The following is a 21,045-nucleotide window of genomic DNA, read 5'->3' on the forward strand; positions in this document are numbered from 1 at the left end:
GGAAAGAGAGAGGGGTAATCAGAGTGAGGGGGAGGAGGAAGTAGGAGAGGAGTGTGGGGGCTGGTGGAGGGACAGGGTACTGAGGGAGTAAAAGCCATGGAGGGCCTGGCTTGAGGGATGGTGGGAGAGTGGAGAGGAGGGAGCAGTTTCCAGGGAGAGTTCAGTGGTAGGCTTGGCTAGACTTGGAAACCTTGTGCATGGAGGGTAAGGAAGAAGGGTGAATCAGAGACAGCCTTTGAAGACTGGGTGCATTTGGGCACTGGTGAAGGTACACATTGGGCTGCCTGCCGGGTGGGAGGCATGACTGCAGGTGTGTTCACATCATGCCTGAGGGCACCCTGCATTTCCAGGAAGTCAGTCCAGGAGGAAACTATCTTCAAAGGTCTGGAGATCTGGAGGTCTGAGGACTGGAGATTCAGATTCGAGTCACCACATTAGCAGGTGGTGGCTAAAGCCATGGACTGGACAAACTCCCTGGAGAGCATGTGTTGGAAATGAGGAGAAAGAGCACTGGGGAAGAGGAGGAGTGGCAGGTCAGAGCCCAGGGAACACCCATCTGGAGAGGTTGAGGGAAGGCAGAGAGGGAACCCTGGAGGGACAGAGGTCCTGGGAGATCCAGAGTGGCCTCAGGAGAGGAGAATGCTATAGAGCCACCATCATCGCCAGGTGGGGCAGAGAGTTCCAGCTGGACCCTCTCACTGAGTGGTTCCTAGGCTATGGTTGGCACTCAGGAATCCAAAGACCACATGCTACAGAAAGTTTTCCGGAACATTCTGATTCCAGGTTGTATTGTCTGTATTGAAGACTAGGTGTCCTGGGGGTGGTTTTGACCTTGTAGAGAGCCAGATTTTTCTCTGGTGTCTTCCCCATCTCCCCTTCTGCTTGCAGGAGCCAGACCCAGTGCTGTCCCCGCTCCACACTGGGTTCCCTTTGTCCGTCTCTCTGTCCAGATAGGGCTCATCCTGCTGGCTGGTGAGGACTTCAGTCTGGAACTCTGGGATTTTCCTGAAAACCACTCTCTGAGAGAGGATAATGCCTCTTCTGCTGCAGTAGGTCTAGGTTTGGGCTCCTGAGATTAGGTCCACTTTATCTAAGAATCCTTTTCTTCATTGTGATGTTATTATCATTTTCTTTTTTTTCCTGGAGCCTCAAGGAGAAAATCTAGATTACAGGATAGGAAGCACTAGTCTGATGATTTCCACATCAACAAATCCTGTCTGCTGACTTTTGCTCAGTCCGTGATTATGCAAAGGGAGAGGTGTCTTTGGCAATGACCCTACTCAGTAAGTTGTTATGGATGAACCTCTGGGCAGGAGTTGGGAAGATTGCATTGGCGGGGCTGACGTCTGAGTGCACAGCAGCTTCCTTGGATTGGCATTCAAGTCTGAGCTGCTGTAACACAGTCCCTTTATAAAATTGGCGTGGTCCTGACCCGAAGGGCAGGATAAGAAATGATAAGAAGAGAAGGAAATGCACTGCGAGGGGGGGAAGTAGCTTTTGGCAACTTTGCTTGATGGTTTAGGGCCATGGGTCCCCCAACTGGGTCCAGCCCCACCTGAGCCATGGCATTGGTATAACAAAGCTATTGAGTGAAGGCTCTGGAGGCAGGCACCCTGGGTTGAAATCCCAGTCCGCTACTTACAAACTGTGTGGCCCTGAGCAAGTTGCTCAACTCCTCTGAGCCTCAGCTGCTACTTACCTCATAGAGATGATAATAAAACCTACCCTCCAAGGACTCTACGATCCATCACATGATATAATTCCAATAAAGTGGCTAATGAATGTGAGCTGTTGCCTCTCCCCAGGAATTGCTTTTCAGAACAGAGGTCACTGAAAAGATATGGCAATTTAGCAACTATAGAAGGAATTATCTGAAAAGGATCATGTAAGTGATTGAAAGCAAAACATTTTTCTGTTCCCACATGAGACACAGGACACTGGGAAGGCTCACAAAGATGCAAACGAGGCCTAGAAGTTCCCCCGCCCGAGCACTGGCTGTGTTCCAGTTTTAGGGAGATGCCCTTTGTGTGGAAGGCCTGGGAGCCCTTCCCTGTCCAGCTCTTCCTCTGGCATTATTTACAGGCTCTGGGGCAAGTCAGGCAATCTCGCTGTAAAACTTCGCTCATCTGTGAAATTAACATTCCATGACTTGAGTTTTTCCATGAGCTCAGAAAACAGACTACAGTAATACTTCATGTACTGTTTAGATGTAAAAAAAAAAAAAAAAAAAAAAGTTCCACCTCCATGCCCCAACACGACCCCCTCTCCAAAACCATAAAAATGCAGATCTCTGTGGATGGAAACGTATTCTCCCACCAGAGATTGCTGCTGTAGGGGTGTTGTTGTTTTTTAAATCCTCACCCAAGGATATATTTTTATTTATTTTAGAGAGAGAAGGAGAGGGAAACATCAATCGGTTCCTTCCTGTTTGCACCCCGGAAAGGGGAATGAACCCACAAACAACCTTTTGGTGTACTGGACAACAATCCAACCGATCGAGCCACTAGCCAGGGCTGTGCGGTCTCTTTGTTATGCTGGACATGATGCGGCTGGAGGAAGGAGCAGGGCCGTCCATCCCCAGGTGACCGGAGCCAACCAGGCTGAGCACAGCTCTCTACAAGACCTTCCATTCAGGAACGATTTTCCTTTTCTTTCCATTTTAGACAAGCTGAAGAGAAAGAGAGGCTTGTTTGGAACAATAATTACTAGACTTTTTCTGGCACTTTATAAAAATGACTACTTTCACATTCTGTGTGGCTCATTCAGGATCACCAAACACAGTTAGGTGTTTGTTGTTTGTTTGTTTGTTTTTAAATAAGTGGGGCTTGACAACAGGCCTTAGACATCAAGATGAATTAGTAGCTCCAACAAGCTCCTCACAGAGGACGCTAAGAGAGAAACTGGTCTGGGTCTGTCACGGGGAGAGCTGGCATCTGCAGCCTGGCTGACCCCGTGCCTTCTTCTTGTCACCCTCTCCTGTGTTCCTGGTGATGCTGGGTATCAGTTAGAGGGATGACACTGTCAAAATAACTCCCAGAGGGCACTTGGCCTTCCTAACCTGCCGCCTGTGGTGAATTAGAAAGCTCTTAAACCCAGTTCCCTAAGACTTGTTAGGAAGAAAGAAGGGTTGGTTTGGGCAGGATAACCAATTTAAAGGAGCACGTGAATCAAATTTTAGGGAAATGTCCCATTCCTTATACAACACGCAGCACTTAGAACAGTAGTTTCCACACAGCAATTATTGATCCACCTAACAAATAAATGCAAGAAACATCCCGGCTTATCAAAGTTAAGAGGTGACTGTAGTGCCATTTAGGGAATTCGTATTTGGTTTTCCAAGGATTTGCCGCTCTAAATGTGATCTGCTAAACAGCCGCTTGGGCACCTCCAACCCCACCCAAACCCCCCGGGCACCACATGAGACTCTACATTTTAACAAGGTCACCAGGTCACTTGTGTGCATGTCCAAGGTTGAGAGCACAGGCCTCCAGCTAAAGCTCAGAGGAGTTTCAACTAGGATTCAATTTATATAAAATTTTTCAAGAAATACCATATATCCATTGGGAATAAAAAAAGATTTAAATACACCTGAAAATGTGTGCCAGTGAATTGACCACGTTGGAAATCTCTGCTCACCCACCCAGTCGCTGGGCATTCACTACCTTCCACCCAACAAATGGGAGAAGGAAATTGTGTTCAGTTTGGTCACCTTCAATTCTTCTCCCCTTCCAAAGCCTGCAAAGGGGGCCTGGGTGTCCCACAGGTTTGTAACAGCAAGAACCCAAATCCTGCATCTTCAGGCTCCACAACTGATGAGGACAAGGCAGCTGTCACCGCTCTGACATGGCAGTAAGTCCCCGTTGTTTACTCTCCTTAATGACTTGCTGTTTTCACAACTTCTCCAAATGCTGGCTTTCACAATCAGGGCTTGCCAAATGCTGCTGCTACTTGTTGGTTAGAACCCAAATTTATTTTCCAGGGAAATTGACTCTTCACAGGAGAGTCCCATTGATTTGGCTCAGATGAAGTATCTTGAAAGAGAAGAACCCAGAGGCGATTTTGAGGTTGCTTCAATTGCCTGACCTCAAGTACTTTTGTGGAGCGATGCCCACAGTAGGGAACTCAGCAGATGATTGTTGGTTTGAGAAGCAAACGGTACCTACCCACGCCTTTCCTCTGTTTCCCTCAAGGTTTCTTGCAAAGGCCTCTGAGAAAGAGACATCCCCCAGGGGCAAGGCATTCTGAAGCCCAGTAATCCCCTGGATTCATTTGTTCAGCTCTTCTCTGCTGCTTTTCCTCATCAGTGGCAACGCCCAAGGTTGGAAACCAGTGCAGCCAGTTTTGCCCCTCTCCCCTTCCTGCCACACCCCCTGGAGTCAGTCACCAAGACCCAGCAGTTCCCTTTCCAAATCTTTCTTAGATGTTTCTACCCCCCACCCCCCCACTACGTCCCCTCTCAGCCCCCAGCCAGTCTCCTTGACATCACCTCCCACCCCCACCCTCACCCCAGCCATCCGTCTTTCCCCACACTGCCTGTCTTATCTTCCACAAGCATTGCTTCTACCCAAACACTGCTCTCCTAGGACATTCCCAATGGCTTCTGTTGTTTATCAGAGAAAATCCAGACCATTTGGATTTAATAAACAACTTTTTCCCACTAGTTAAAAAGAAGGAATAATACATGCACATCATTTAAAGCTTGGAAAACACAAGAACAGGTTAGATAAGAGGATAAAAATTATCCATCCATAAACCCCTATTATCAAAAGTTACTTCCCATACATTGTCCTATTGTAGCTGGCCTCTAACGCCTCCCTTTGATCCAGGGTCAGCTCTGTCTCCTGTAGGGCTGTGCCTCTTCAGCTCCCGCACAGGCCCACGCAGCCCCACCTCGGCTTTCCCTGTGCAGGGGATGCCTCCTTGTCTCTACTTACATGTAAACACTCTCCCTTCAAGGCTAGCTTTGTTACTGAGATGCTGTGTGTCCTCAGGTAAGTCCCTTAACCCTTCTGGGCTGCTGGGGTTTTTAGCTGGTCTCCTTTCCATAGCTTTCCATGGAAGGCTCTCCTTTTCGATGCCTGACACTTCTATCTTTTAGCCCTGGGATCTGTCATCACAGTTTTCACCTGTGCTTCTTTCATTACCCCCCCCCCCCCCCCCCCCCCGCTTGATAACTCAGCAGAAGCCCAGCTAACATGTAGGCATTCACTAATTGACTGGCTGGCTGTATTTGGAAAGGTCTGGCCTACATCCCTTCTGGTCCAATTCCCACCTGTTCCAATGAATCGGTTCCGGGTAGGCAGTGATGCACTGCTTTTGGTGGCTGTTCCAGTACACACCTTGGACTGGCCTGTGGCCCGCTGGTCAGGCAGAGACTGAAGTGCCTTAAGGAACGCTGGCCCTGGATCCCCTCCCAGCTTCCCTGGCTGGGCGTTCAGTCCCAGCAGGAAGAAGCCGGCTCCTCCAGACCTGGGTACTCCCAACATCACATCCTGATTCTCACTGACTGTCCCCCGTGCTACGGGAAAAGAAAGCCCCCACTTCCTCAGCTACAGGGCTGTGCTGGCACAGAGAGCAGAAAAGGGATGGGAGGCTGAATCTACCTTTCTGAGTGACAGCAGCCATTCTAAGAGCCATGTTAAATGTGCCTAAGAAATGCTTTTATGCTGATAATGCCCTGTCCAACCCAACAATCCCCCTAGACTAGGCAAACTCATTAGTCAACAGAGACAAATATCAACAGTACAATGATTGAAATTTCTTTTGAGAGCCAAATTTTTTAAACTTAAACTTCTTCTAACACCACTTCTTCAAAATAGACTAGCCCAGGCTGTGGTATTTTGTGGAAGAGCCACACTCAAGGGGCCAAAGAGCTGCATGTGGCTCACGAGCCGCAGTTTGCCGACCACGGCCCTAGACATTTGAATCCATGGAATAGAAGGCAATTTGTGCTGGCCGAAGAGCTTGTGCGATTGTGATTAGCAAGACTTGTCTTCTTGAAGAAAAGATTTCAATCAAGAGACAAAGTGCAGCAAAGCAAGCAGGAATGCATTGGCTGCAACAAAAACACACTTAGGACGAAACAAGAAAGGGCTTAGCATAGAAGAAGCAACAGGAGAGCCTAGGCTGGCTGGGCTGCCTTAGCTCCCTGGGGAGTCAGAGAAAAGGGGGCCTGGGAGACAGATTCAGGGGGTTGTTCTGGAACAGGCTGTCACTGCTTACTGCTACCCTGGTTGCAAGTCTCATGGGGTCTCTCGGAGTTTAGGGGATGCGTGTCTGTAGGGAAGTAGAGGGGAAAGGGAATGGCTCCTGTGTGCTCTCTGCAGAGAGCGTGCTTGGTCCTGTGTGTTGAGGGTATTTATCTCACTCTGCAGGTGGGAATCTTAGGGGAGGCTTCAGGGGAGGGTCTCAATAGAATATCCGTCAGCTTTTCAGGTGTGTTCTTTCAGGGTCATGGTCTCCTTTGCTTGTTTGGCACCAGGGCTGGGGGTCATTAGTCAGTGTAGCTGGTCCTGAGGTTGCCGTGGTGTCACTTGTCTGGTTCTGTTCCTTTTCTGGGGCCTAGAGCTGAAATACAACTGAGACCCAGATGTTATCGTTAGGGAGGAAAGGTCATCATATGCTCGGGAAGGAAAGGTTGCCGGGGGACAAGGTTCTTGTTTTCCCAGTTTTGCCTTTGCGAGGCACCCAGGATTTCCCCCTGGTGACCTGTACCTGGCCCATCGTCCTTGCTCTGCTCATGTCTGTCTAACTGCCTAAAAGAAGACAAGAGCCACAGAATTTTGCCTGCTGCTTTTAACATTGGAACATGCTCATTCTCCAGTGCCTTTACCCTGGGAATGAAAAGGTCAAAATTAACCCTCATGCAACTGCTCCATGATTCCTACCCAGACTTCCCTGGACCCATCACTACCCTCTCCCCCAACCAAGAGGACAGGGCTCCAGGGCATGCACACCTGTCAGCATCAGTTGGCCACCACCTCCCCGCTGCCTAGCCTTTCTAAGTGAACATTTTCTTCTGAAGCTTATCTCCCATCCAGGGGTCACCTGCTTATTCACCAGGTCATGAATGGGGTATATGCTGTGATAAGATGAGGAACATCAAGGGGCTGGGATTGCTGCTTCTAAGGACAGCAAAGCAGGGATGAGCCTCTCAGGGCCCCGGGTTGAGGCTATGTCTTGGAAAGGCTATGAACTGGAGAATGACCAGGGAAGCAGTCAGAAGAGGAAAGCAGATGTGTGCATGTGTGTGGCCAGGCAGAACACTAGCCTATTAAAGAATAATCATAGCTTACCAACAGCAGGGGCTACCCTAAGTACCTCTGAGCATTTTCTCTCCTGAAATATTTCACATTGGGGATGGGCCAATATATATAGTAAGCCACCACTGTTTCTATTAATGCACCGTAATAGTGCAGTAGTCCCTCTTATCCCCCAGGGATACGTTCCAAGACCCCCAGTGGATGCCTAAAACCATGGATAGTACCAAACTCTGAATATGCTGCTTTTTCCTATACATGCCTACTATAATGTTTAACTTATAAGTTAGGCACAGTAAGAGATTAACAACAGTCCTATATAATAAAAGGCTAATATGCAAATTGTCCCTATGGACGGGAGTTGACCAACCCGAAGATAGACATGTGCTGACCACCGGGGGGGCAGTGCAGAACATGGCAGGTGTCTCGAAGCAGCCTGGCAGTGGGCAGCAGTCAGTGGAGACGCTGCTGGCCCGATGGGCCCCTACGAGAGTGGGACCGCAGTGGGATGGTGGAGCAGGTGAGCAGGCGGCAAAGGCCAAGGCAGGTGTGAACGGGGCCCCGATTGCCCTCCTGGTCATCCCAAAGATCAGCCCTGATCGCTGGCCAAGTTTAGGGATCCTACCTGTGCATGAATTTCATGCACTGGGCCTCTAGTAACTAATAATAAAAGAATAAATATACTATAATATAAGTTATGTTAATGCGATCTTTCTCACTCTCAGAATATCTTACTGTAGTGTACTCACTCTTCCTATGATAATGTGAGATGATAAAATGTCTATTTAGTTGAAAACTTTCACCTTTTCACATAATAAAAGCACTTTCTGGCTTTTCTTTGGCATATCCTAGTTGCCAGCCTCGCCGCTCTTGTGCTTTGGGGGCTTTATGAAGTAACCTGGGGATGACTTGAACACAGCACTGTGAGATGGCTGCTAAGTGACCGCCGGTGGACAATGTGGACAAGCTGGTCACGGTGATTTACAACGTACCTGGTGGGATGAAGCAGGATGCCACAAGATGTCATAACACTGCTCAAAACAGTGCACAACTTAAAACGTAAGAATTATTTATTTCTGGCCCAGCCGGTGTGGCTCAGTGGTTGAGCATCAACCTATGAACCAGGAGGTCACGGTTTGGGCACATGCCCGGGTTGCGGGCTTGATCCCCCTGTGGGGCGTGCAGGAGGCAGCCGATCAATGATTCTCTCTCATCATTGATGTTTCTATCTCTCTCTCTCTCTCCCTTCCTCTCTGAAATTAATAAAAAAATTTTAAAAGAATTATTTATTTCTGGAATTTTCCATTGAATATTTTCAGACTGAGGTTGACTGTGGGTAATGGAAAATGCAGAAAGTGAGACTGTGGATAAGGAAGGGGCTACCATATGTTAAAAGGTAATTTTTTTTTTTGCTTGGCACAGCCCCACATGTGACAACATTTTGGCAAGGCACATTAAAAAACCCCCCCACAAAACCCTTTCTTTTATTCCTGTTTAATTACTGATCAAACATTAGTTATCTGTACCTGAGAATTTCTCAAACTTATGTCACTTTAGTTAACATTTAATTCCACAAAATCCCAGTGCAATGAAAGTATTAAACCACCCAAGGGATCGGTAGAAAAGATTTGCCTGTACTAATAAGCATATTTCTGAACTTACAGTTGAACTTGAGTTAATCCTATTGCTTGCTCTATATCATTTAAAAATACTGGATACCGGCTTGCTCCAGGGAGTGGTTCTGGCCTGACTGCAAACACTGAACTCATGTGCTGAGCCTGGCGGTGGGCTGCAGGCTGTGGTTCGGGAGATGAGTCAGTCCTTCTTTGGCCCTGAGACAGTCTGGTGGGGGAACCAGGCACATATACAATGAAATAAGTGCCTCATACAGGGATCTATGCAAAGGGAACTCTACAGGGAAGTACCCAACCGCACAGCGGGGGCAGGAGGATCAGGAGGGGAGAGAGAGAGGCAGGGGGTCGGGATTCTTCCCAGAAGAGGTGATTCATCATCTGGTTGAGAGGGAAGCCAAGTCAGCAAGGTAGACTGCAACTCATCAAACCAGAAGCTGGAGACAGACAGAGCTGGGTTTCTGGTTCTCGTTAGTGCTCTGCACAGATCCCAAGGCACAAGAGCACGGAAGAATTGCTCTCTGTGTATCCACTCTCAATGGCCAAGGAAAATGCCATTCTGATGATGCTATTTAGGATCAACCTTTCCCCCCCTCCCTCCATTGTACAGAACTCTACTAAACATCCTAAGGTTTGATTTATGGGCCTTCTCAAAAATAGATCCAAGTTCATCCTGTGGGCACTTTCCAAATTCCAAATCCAGTAAGCCATGGAGCGGGCCTGGGGCCTGTGTACTCTATTTCATCAGCGACTCAGGACACAGTGTTCTGGTGCCACGCAAACACAGCTAGGCTCCTTCCAAACATTCTAGTCGCTTACAGTTTAAAGGGGGAAACGAGGAGCAGCATGTGTGTGTGTGTGATGTGTGAACGGCAGACTGTATCTGTGTGTCCAAATCCAGTAAGTGCAAGTCCTATGGAGCCCCCGAGGGACGTGGCAGAGTGCTGCCAAGTTGGGAGGGGCACGAGGCTCAAGGCAGCGCTTATAAAGGCTTGGCTCCGTGATGAAAGTCCAACACAATATGCAACTTCAAAAACATGCTTGTTTAGATACAAAGTTCATCCAAGACCCCATAAATAAGACCTTGGCCTTGTTTCATAGAGCTTTGTCACAGTTGTGGCCTCTCTTTAATGCCGGCTCCCATAACTTACACTGGGGACCGGAGTTGACCACTCCAAGCCAATAAATTAATAAATAACGCAGCAGAGAGGGGGACTGCAGAGTCACGGGGCCCGGGCCTTCATGCCTCTTCTTTCTTTGTAACCGTTTCCAGATGTGGGGGGGTTGGCACAGTGCCAGATCAGTGACAATAACTAATGGAAGTCCTTCCTCCCCGACTCACAGTGGGCAGCTACCGGTCCCGGAAGAGCTGCCTGTTTGTGTTTTCAGTTCCGAGGACTCGCTTGGCTGGAAGCACGGCCCTTGTCAAGTGTTTACCTGGCAGTGGCCATGGAATTGATTACAGCCAAAGGCAAGCATCGCAGTGCAGGTGTCTCCTGAGACAGACTGGGGAGAATTGCATACTTCTACGGTAGCCTAGACCCGTGGTTGGCAAACCGCAGCTCGAGGGCCACATGCGGCTCTTTGGCCCCTTGAGTTTTTAGCAAAGGCCAGCTTAGGAGTACCCTAATTAAGTTAATGACAATGTACCTACCTAGATAGTTTAAGTTTAAAAAATTTGGCTCTCAAAAGAAGTTTCAATCATTGTACTGTTGATATTTGGCTCTGTTGACTAATGAGTTTGCAGACCACAGGCCTAGACAATAGAGAAAGACAGCGCTGGATTTGGGGCCCAACATCCCACCCCCAAGGCAATGGTACACATATGGTCATTAGCCTGGAAACCTGTCCTGACAGGAGAGGTGAGAAACGGGTAGTCCCTGACTTCAGGGTGCTTACAATCCGAGCTGAGTGCACACCATGACACCAAACCAGATGAGGACCGGGCCCAGATGAGCTTGGCCAGGGAAGCCATTCTACAAACACTTACACGAAAGGACTCATGAAGGACAGAGGTGCTCTTGGAATGGCAGGTCCTGGCATGGCGCCAGTGCCAGTCCCCTGTGGGGAATCGCACTCTGCATGCAGCTCAGACCTCAGTCCCTGTGCCAGTCAATCTGTAATTGGCCTGAGGCCTCCATTCTGCTTCAGTTCTTATGACTCCTGGGAAAGTCTCCTCATCTGCAGATTGTTATTTGCTGGCCAATGTGCTTATCACACACAACCACAGGGAAAATCAACTCTGACTTTTTAGAAGTGGACATATATTAATTAGTGTAACCTAGGGGTGGTCTTCTCCAGCAGACTGATAGGGAGTGGTGGTTCCACTGACTACCTTGGAGTCAACCTAAGAATGAATGTCATTGCTTTCTAGAACACGAGCAGTGCTTACATGTGGATTTCCAGGAAAATCCTGCAACTGGAAATGCTCCAAAACAGCCCAGAAAATATTTGCTTTCATGCCTCAAAAGATATATCTGAGCTCAGTCAGTTTTGACTTGTCAGTGGCCAGAACTTGTTCCCCTGAGTCATTTGCAGGAATTAATTTTGCGAACATGAACAGAAAGCCCTGGAGGGTGTGAAGGAGAGAGGGAGAGCCTGTGGTTGGCCAGGGCCACTTTGGGGAAGCAAGAAAAGCTGAGTCTGTTTGCTGGCGACAAGGCCTGCCATGTCAGGGATCAAGCGAGAGAGTTCAGGGACAGTCCTGCTCTCCCGTCCCTGCTCTGATGCTGTGTCCTTCCCTGGTCTCAGATGGGAAAGGCAGGCTGAGACAAGCTATGCATTCCATCCACACTGCAGACCCACAACCCCAGCCCCGGGGCACTGGGTGTTCATACCCCTTGCAGGCAAAATGCTCCTACATAACCCTGCTTTTGGAACAATGCATGAACATATATTTCAGAGCATGGCTTCTTGGCTTCATGTCTCAGGGACCCACAGATGGGGTTTTGTAGCCCCTTTCCTGACTAGACGGGTTTCAGGCAGTGCTGCCCAGGCCCAGGGACCTATGAGATGAGCTCCAGAGGAGTTCTAGGAGCCTCCTTTTCCGTAAGTTCAGCACCCAGGGAGCACATACTGAAGTATCAGCTGTGGCTGTAGAAGATGCTTTGTTTTCCAGAAGTACACCGTCATCTGGAGGCCAACCAAAGACACGAACTTAAGTCAGAGTGGGAAACCTTCATCTGTGTGGCCAAGCTGACGAAGTCTTTTCTGCTTTCAGGACCCGGCACGCTCTTTTTCACCTCCGGGCCCCGAGAACACACTGGCCCTGTGGGCTGGCTTCCACTTGTCCGCTGGATCTTAGTTCAGAAGCGCTTTCTCCACGAAGCCTTCCCTTCCCGACTTCCTTTCTCAGGGCTTGCGCTGGCCACTGTTTTTCTACTACTGGGGCATCTGTCTCCTTGTAACTGTCTGGTGACATCTAGACTGCACATTGGGGAGGGCAGGGGTAATGCCTGCCTCATTTACTCCCCTACTCCCTGCATTCATTCATTCATTCATTGATGCATTAACTTATTGATGGAGTACCTGGCATAAGCCAATCAGATGGTCAAAGAGGAGAATGTCAGTGCAAGGTTTTATTGCTAGTATGTGGAGGGCGGTTGCAGAAGGTGCACTGTGAGTCTTTGAAGGAGTTTGAAAAGGGAAGACAGGTGGCAAGGATCCTCGCTGCATCATGCCATCACCCCTAAGTGACATCTGGGCTTCCATGGGAATAAATCTGGGAATCTATCTCTATAAAACCCTAATATGCAAATAGACCAATCAGTGGAACAACTGGTCACTATGATGTATGCTGACCAGGGGGCACATGTGGAACATGGCAGGCGTCAGCAGCAGGCAACAGGGCGTTGGCCGCAGTGGGCTGGTGGAGCAGGTGAGCGGAGGGCACCAAACCAAGGCAGAGTGCCGGTCACTGTCATTGGGACAAGCCTCTGGTGGTTACTGAAAATTCTTTGCTCCCAAGTGTCACAGTCCTGCCCAGTTGCATCTGCTGCTGGTGCCAGGGCCACTGCTCACACCCGTTGACCACTCCAACCCCACTCGCACCTGCGGCCAATGCCCGGCATCATTCAGTAGATGAGAGTGGCAACTGCCGGCCCCAATCACCCCTGAGGGCTTCTCCAACTCCCCCTGCTCCTGAGGGGGGATCAGGGCAGCAACTGCTACTCACACCCACTGGTACTGGCCCCAATCGCTATGCACCATCAGCAGGTGTGGGTGCAAACAGGGCCATGCCATCAGTTGTGGGAGCGGTGGCAGCAGGAGTGGGGCTATGGCAGACAGGGGACTGAGGGCTGCAGTGGGAGGGGCCAGGCGGGGGTGCAGAAGATGGGCAAGTGGCCCACAGTTCCTTTCAAGGTGCACAAATTTGTGCACTGGGCCCCTAGTCATGAATAAGAAGGAAGGTTGCTCACATTCAAGGAGCTCCCACCACAAGCCAAGATGGCTTTCCAGATGCCAAGCAGATTGATAATGTCTGCCCTTCACCATGAGCTGGCTGTAGGCCAGGACATTTCTTGGGCTCTCTCATTTGATCTTTGGACAACCCTGTAGGGCAAATATGGTTGTCTCGATTTTTATAGATGGGGGACTGAACCTCAGAAAGGGCAGGATTGGGTGAAGACCGCATAGTCTCCAAGCCAAATTTTAAAGTTGATATTTAAAGATTTTCATCATATGTTTACATAACTGCCAAAGATGCATGCCAGAGTACTGTATTTTGAATATGTACATTACATTATATTTTTTCAAAATATTGGAACAGTTGATTTAGTTCATGCAATTTACAAAAAAAAAAAAAAATATATCTATGTATCAACTCTACCCCTTACCAGCCATTTGACCTATGGCAGCTACTTAACTGCTTATATGTCAATGTTGTCTCTAAATTAGAAACAATAATAGTAGCTACTTGTAATGTTGACACATTAGCTAAAGCAAACATACTTTTGGTCAGAAAAGTAAGATTTTATTTTTTTAATTCAAATAAATACATTACTACCTGCCCCTCTGACAACCATCTCTCCCATGAATTTTCATTAAACCAAGTGGAACACTTTCACTGCTTCTTGCTTGGTCTCAGGAGCCTGCTTTTCCAGCTCCTGTCCTTTGTTAGGAATCCTGGGATTCCGTGTCCTGGCACAGTGCCCAGAGGTAAGCCAGATGAGAGGAAAATCTTGTGTTTGCAAAGCTGAGCAGGAGCTGGGAAAGGGGAGGTGGGCCAGGCAAGCCAGCATCAAGGAGGGGCCTCTTCGGCGGACAGACTGCAGAAGAGCACACATGTGAAAGCCAAGAAGATGGATGATGGTAAAAATGATGCATGCCCACAGCCCTTGGAACATCTTCCTGTAGCCTGAGGGGGGTGTACTTAGTTTATAGTTCCCATTTGTCCTTGAAGGTCAGTGACCACTAGTGTATGAGGCAGCCCTCTCTCAGCGAGGGCACAGCATCCCGGAGCACACCAGATGAAAGAGGTCAAAGGTTTGCTGGAGTTTTCCTCCCCAGAAAGGTCAGATTGCAGGCAGGGGCTCCACTGACATGTCATGGCCAAGTTCTATAGGCCCTTGTTATTCAAAGAATGGCCCATGGACCAGAATGCCTGGCAAGGTCCCTAGATCGGGCCCTGCCCGCTGGGTCAGAATCTGCTACAAACCAGGGGTTCTGAATCTTGGGGGCACCTTGGAATCTCTGACCAAGGGGAGCTTTTCACAAATCCTGATGCTCAGGCCACATGTCGGACCAATGAAGCCAGACCCTGGTCCTGTGGTTGTCCAAGCAACAGTTTTAAGGTCCCAGGTGATTCCCATGTGTGGCCAATGCTGAGCAGTGGATGCAGACACAGGCCCTACGTCCATCACTCCCAGTAGCATGCTCCCCTCTTCACCTGGGCTACTAGGGAGGCCACAGCCCTTTCCCACCCTAAGCCAGACCCTACAACTTGGCCCTGACTCCTCTTCCCAGCCTTTTCTCCAAATGCTCCCCCATCCACATGTCCTGGCACACAAGAGCTGTGTAGACACACACACACACACACACACACACACACACACACAGCCACCCTGCTTCTTCCCCGGGCAGAAGGCTGGCCCAGGACACTCCAGATCTTGAGAAACTGCAGGGCTGCAGACCATCTCCGCCACTCCTGGGAGTTAGATGGCACACCAATTTATTTTATTAAATTAAAGCTATTTTAAATTACTACTCAAAGGGGAGTGGGCAAAACCCACATTAGGCAATTTTCTTTGGTTTCTACAACATAAAAATTGCCTGGAAATAACCAGCTTTCTATCATGTGTAGCAATGTTAGTACAGAACTTCAAATGAGGGCCCCTCCCTTCTAAATAGCAGTCTTACTCTTTGGTGGCACAAGATAAGTCTGTGACCACAGCCAGCAGACCCCTGGCTGCCACACTTCAAAGAAAATCTTCCCCAACCATGCTTTCCAGCTCACTCTGGCAGCCCGAGCCTGACCTCAGTTCAAACCCACCATAAAGGCTCTGTTACTGCAGAGGCACGCACTAGGATTTGGGCCTGGGCTCCTCTGCTTTCCCTTTGAGCTATGGAAATCATTTACTAATTTGCTTGTATTACATTCAGGCATATTTAATGTCTGGCCACAGGAGAGAGGGAGGGGGACTCCCCTCCCATCACTGCCACCCATGGGCCTTCCTCCCCAGGGATCCAGACTCCCAGCTGTGGCCTTCCTCACCTTCAGCTCCTGCCCTTGCTGGGCGTCCCCATTAAAAAAAAATAAAATAAAAAAAAATATATATATATATATATTTAATAATATATATATATTATTGCTTTCCGAGAAGAAAGGGGAGGGAGAGAGAGAGATAGAAACATCAATGATAAGAGAGAATCATTGATGGGCTGCCTTTTGCACATCCCCCACTGGGGGTTGTGCCCAAAACCTAGGCATGTGACCTGACCAGGAATCAAACCGTGACCTCCTGGTTCATAGGTCAACGCTCAACCGCTGAGCCACACCAGCTGGGTGCCTGTCATCCCCTTTTATTCTAATTGGTATATATCAGACATATAACATGGTATTAGGTCTATAACATAATGATTTGCTATAGAGAGTGAAAGGATTACCATAATAAATTTAGTTACCACTCATCACCATACACAGTTACAAATCTATTTTTCTTGTGATAAGAACTTTTAAGATCTACTCCTTTAGCAACTTTCAAATATGCAATACAGTATCATTAACTATAGTCACCACAGGACAGTACTTCCCCAGGACTTATCCACATGACCTTTTCTTCATTTATCTATTGATGGACACTTAGGCTGTTTCCTTGGCTTTTGTAAATAATGCTGCTGTGAACATGGGTTGCAGCTAGCTTTTTGAGTTAGTGATTTGGTATCCACTCTTCATATGGCTCTTCCAGCCCATATTTTAGACAAGATTTTGGTAAGTATCAGTATGGATCACACTCAAAGTGCATTTTCCCCCCACTGAAATCAGAATTTGTACCAACAAGGTTCTAGTACAGCTGTATGGCAGGATTTAAGGAAGAGTCAACAATTTTTGGATTATCATCTTCCTAGCACCAAACCATAGCTCTCACGTGGAATTTTAGAAAAGTGCTGCTTTCTTAGTACATAGGACTTAAGAGGAAGGATATTTAGCAATGATAGAAGCAAGATAATCTTTCCCTGTCTCTCACCTAGACAAACAATACTAAAGCAGCAAGCCACCCCTCCAGCCTCCCACCCCCGGGGCCCAGGTTAGAGAAGGTCACATTGATATCACACGTGTAGAAGGATCTCTTGATTGTTAGGATTGGAATGGGTTGCAGAAGCTGCTGGGAGGTGTCCCGAGGAGATCTTTACGATCATACGGCCACCTATTGCACTTGGGGGAGGAGGAGCCCAGCAGAGAGGGGAGGCATGGAAGGGGCCTCGGGAGGCTGCTTTTTCCCTGGGACGGTGATGCATGCCGCCCGCCTCTGCAGCATACCACTTGCCTGTATCTCCACAAATGCTCCCAGCACACTATGCAACTGCCATTGAAGTTCCCTCTCACACAGGAACTTCAACCGGAGGAGAAAAAGCTGAGGGTTCTGGGCCAAACACCAAGAAACTGTTTGCACATGCCTGTATGATTCATCTCTCCAGAGATAACACAGTTGTCAAAGATCTGAAGTCTGAACCAGCCCTAGTTTCCAAACATTCTCTCAGAAAATGCCACCTCAATAGCCCTCAGAAATTTACTCTTCGTTCAAACTTTCTGATGAGAACGGCAACTTTTCTCTTTATCAGGAAAGGCATGCATTAGCCACTTGTAGTGAGAAGAGGAAATGGCTTACCAACTCTCAGCGTTAATTTTCGAGATTCCGTTTAATTACACAACACTCTACTTCCCCTTCCCCAGTTACCATGAGCAAGCAATTGTCTGAAATATGCAATATACCAGACCACAGCAGAGACTAAGAAATCCAAAACTGTGGATGTGTGCTCTTTGTGTACCGAGCAGAGCAGATGGCATCGCGGAAAGAAAGGACTGAAGGAGGGAGAGAGTCCCTCCCCGCCCCGAGTTCCAGGAGAGTCTGTCTCCAAAGCCATTTTTGGAGTTTATTTCTAACCCGCAGGCCGATAACAACAAAGAGCTTTTAAGTCTTTGGCTACAACCACCCGGCGTAAATCACTCCCTTATTAACCTAGAGAGGAACGATCAAGTCAGAGATGCTCTCTTGTTCCGCAGCCCGGGCCTGCTGCAAACGCCTCCACATTCTACGCTGCCACATGTGTGAACACTTAGACGTTGGAATACGTCCCCTGTGATAGCTGTCACTGCCTTGCTTCTCAGCTCAAAAAGCGATTTAAAAGATTATCAAACAGAAAATATTTCCAAGCTTAGAACAAATCCTCTTACTATGACTCCAACTCCTTTCTGTCTCTTATCACCAGGTTAGATTAAGTAATCCCCTGGCTGTGCTCCCCGAACACCCAGACGTATTTTATGTAGAGTGTGAGTCACTGGCGGCTCCGCTTTCAGGCCTCGGACCGTCTCCTTGGAGGGAAGAACAAACGGACGTCCTAGGTTACTGGCGATGATGGATGGGGAGCGAGGCATTATCCAAGGGAAGGAAAACAAAACAGGAAAACGTTGCCTGCCAACCTGAAGTCAAAAGAGCTACGTATTTTCCGGCGTATAAGACGACCCCCTAATTTTACAGTTAAAACATAGGTTTAGGCCTATATTCGCTGTATAAGACTACCCCCCACTTCCGAGGCAACACCAGTTCTTTTTTTAATTAAATTTTTAATGAATGACCCCCGATTTCCGGTTGACTTTTTTTCGTTTAGAAGGTCGTCTTATACACCGGAAAATACGGTAATTGTTTTCTGTGAGTTGTGTCAGCTAAGATGTATGGGATCCTGGCGGAGTCTGGAGAGGTGAGCTCCGTCATGAATGAAATATTTAGGCTGAGGAGTCAGATGTGGACTTCTAAGAGCTGCATGGAAAAAGAGGATCACTGCCTTGCCTCCGCTCAGTGCTGATTTCTGTGTGGTAGAGTTTTATGATGGCAATTTCAAAAGAGAGTGAAGTCAGTTATTTCCTAAAATGTCGGTTTTAATCCAAACACTATTTAACATATGCATGAGGAGACAGAATGATGAATGGATTTTGTACCTAGATCCTTTGCCTTGTCAGATCCCCATCCGAGGAGAATTTCATTTCTGCCAGACCACTTATGAGAATTTTTGTGGTTTTGAATCAAGATATCAGACAGAGGGAAAAAGAACCCCAGAAGCAGGAGGAAAAGGAGGGAACTAGGAAGTTTTTCTTGTCTGACTCAGTGCTGTCCAATACTGAGCTACAGATATAACTTAAACATTTCTAGTAGCCATATTAACAAAGTAAAAAGAAATAGGTAAAATTAATCTTAAATATATTTAACCCAATACATTATCATTTCAACATGTACTCCACATAGAAATTATTAGTTTAGCCTCGGCCAGTGTGGCTCAGTTGACTGAGTGTTGTCCTGTGCACCAGGAGGTCACCTGCTGGATTCATATTCTCAGGATTTCAGGTTTGATCCTCAGTAGGGGGTATGCAGGAGGCAGCCAAACAATGTTTCTCTCTTATTAATGTTAATTTCTCTCTCTGAAATAAATAAAAACATATTTAAAAAGAAAAAAACATATAAGTTTATGTATTTTTAACTGAGTCTTCAAAATTCAGTGTGTATTTTACACTTAAAGCAGGTCTCAATTCACTAACCACATTGCAGGTGCTTAATAGCTTACATGTGACTGGTGGCTACCATAGTGGACAGCACAAACCTAGATAACAAGTTATTGGAGAGGAGTAGAAATGAAGATATGCCTATAGACTTAGGTTTAGGAGTTTGGGCAAGGATAAGAATTTTGAAGAGATGTGCTGGAGCAGCTGTGAACTGTCAAGTAAGTGTACAGAATTGCTGTGGAGCATGTACTCAGATCCATCGATTTCAGAATTGTCAAAGAGTAAAAATAAAACATTGGAGTTATTTCGAAGTTAATTTGGGTAGGTGGACTATGTTTCTTGAACCTGGACCACTTGATCCTGGCTTCATAAGGGTTACAAATGCAACCTGGATGGAGGAAAAGTAGACTAAAATGTGGGGTAGAAAGTATGGTTGTGGGCAGAGGCCAGAGCTATACTATTACCTAGATCTACGCAAGGAATGCTTGTCCCTTGTCTGGCATGGGTCACAATCAACGCAGGAAGGCTGAAGTTAGCACACCAATCAGATACAGGAGAGTGTGTCAATTGGAATGGCCAGTGGGTATTATGGAACAACAGCCTTGAAACCTTTGGAGGAGACAGGCATGGCCACATGACTCAGAGCCTGACATGTGGTGTAGTGTGGGCTGGTTACCTGGTACAGCAGCACAAAACAGGATAAAGGATGCCAGCCACCAACTTGCACCACAGGATAGGAGGGACTGACACTCAGGCCTTCAAGCCCAAGGCTCATGGCAGCCCAGAGCTCTGAACTCACCTATGTCAGGCGGGAGTAAAACTCTTCCCAAATCAGCATGTCAGCACCATTTTGGTGTTCCAATCTTCTGAGATCCTGTGGGAAAAAAATATGCTGCCCTGTGAGAGTGCTCTACTCTTCTGGGAACTGGGGTTTGTCATGGATCCCTGGATAATCCCATGGATGTGGGTCCTGCAGTTCTTTAGAGCATCTGGTCAACCATGCATGGGGGAAAGAGAGTACCCCAAAAGGATGAAATGAGAACCAGAGTTCAGACAGATGGAACTAATGGCTTCAGCTGGTTCCAGACTTCAGATGGAACTTGGAAAATTTCAAGAAAGTTACTCCAAAGCATGAGTCCCTGAGGCAAGGGGTCCAGGATAGAGACCCCCTTTGTGAGCCTAAGGCCATGTGGGAAGGGACCTCTCCTAGAGTGAAAGAGAATAAAGCCAACAAAAAGAGAGAAACAGAGTAGGGGAAACCAACTGAGGAACACAGTCATGGTGACACTAAGCCCTTGAGACCAGTTCAAGCCCTGCAATGATCAGCTTTGGCAGTCAGGAAATTCTCTTTCTGACATTCGCTCATTTGCCTGGGGGGTGTCTGCCACCTGCATCTAAAAGAGCCCTGGCCAATACCAAACTGTTCAGTGCCTTCAAGATCAAAGTCATAGTTTCCATCCTCTCAGGAGCCATTCCCTCCTTCCTAATCCCAACACCATGGTGTTGTCTGAACATGTCCCAGAGGTGCTCAGCAAGCAAGGCTGTTACAAAAGTGCAGCAAAAGTATATCCCTCCCTGGAAAAGCACATGAGTGTGTGAAGGCTCATCCCCATAGCAGGATGAGACCCTGGATTTATCCTGAGGTCTTTTCAAAATGCTTCCATCAAGAGATCTGTCCCACCCTCTACCACCCAGTTCAAAGCACCTTCGTGGCTTCACAATACATTTAGAGTCCTGTGTGACCTGGTCCCAGTCAACCCGCATCTTCAATCTCATGCCATCTATTCCCCACTCCTACTCTGCGCTCTTCAGCCGTTCTAGATGTCTTCCTGTTTCTTTAACAAGCCACGTTTAGTTCTGCCCTAGGCCGTTGCACAAGCTTGTCTCCTCCATCTGGAATGTTCTTTCCTCTGTCTCACTTCTTTTGAACTCAGATCTCACT

At 47.7% G+C, this 21,045-nt stretch overlaps 1 protein-coding gene across 1 annotated transcript in view; it reads right to left on the reverse strand.

Moving 5' to 3' along the window:
- Positions 1-13,846: 13,846 nt before the first annotated feature.
- LOC311622983 (F-box/LRR-repeat protein 21) overlaps positions 13,847-21,045 on the reverse strand; it is a 71,738-nt gene continuing 64,539 nt past the window's right edge. The window contains exons 10-11 of the mRNA XM_084884548.1: positions 19,903-19,977; positions 13,847-14,157 (exon numbers count right to left, since the gene is read on the reverse strand). Coding sequence (XP_084740674.1) covers positions 19,903-19,977 — 75 coding nt within the window. The 3' untranslated portion in view covers positions 13,847-14,157. The remainder of the gene's footprint in view (positions 14,158-19,902; positions 19,978-21,045) is intronic.

Source organism: Pipistrellus hanaki, assembly GCF_964339955.1.
Source record: "Pipistrellus hanaki genome assembly, chromosome: 5".
In the NCBI taxonomy this organism is placed as follows: Eukaryota; Metazoa; Chordata; class Mammalia; order Chiroptera; family Vespertilionidae; genus Pipistrellus; species Pipistrellus hanaki.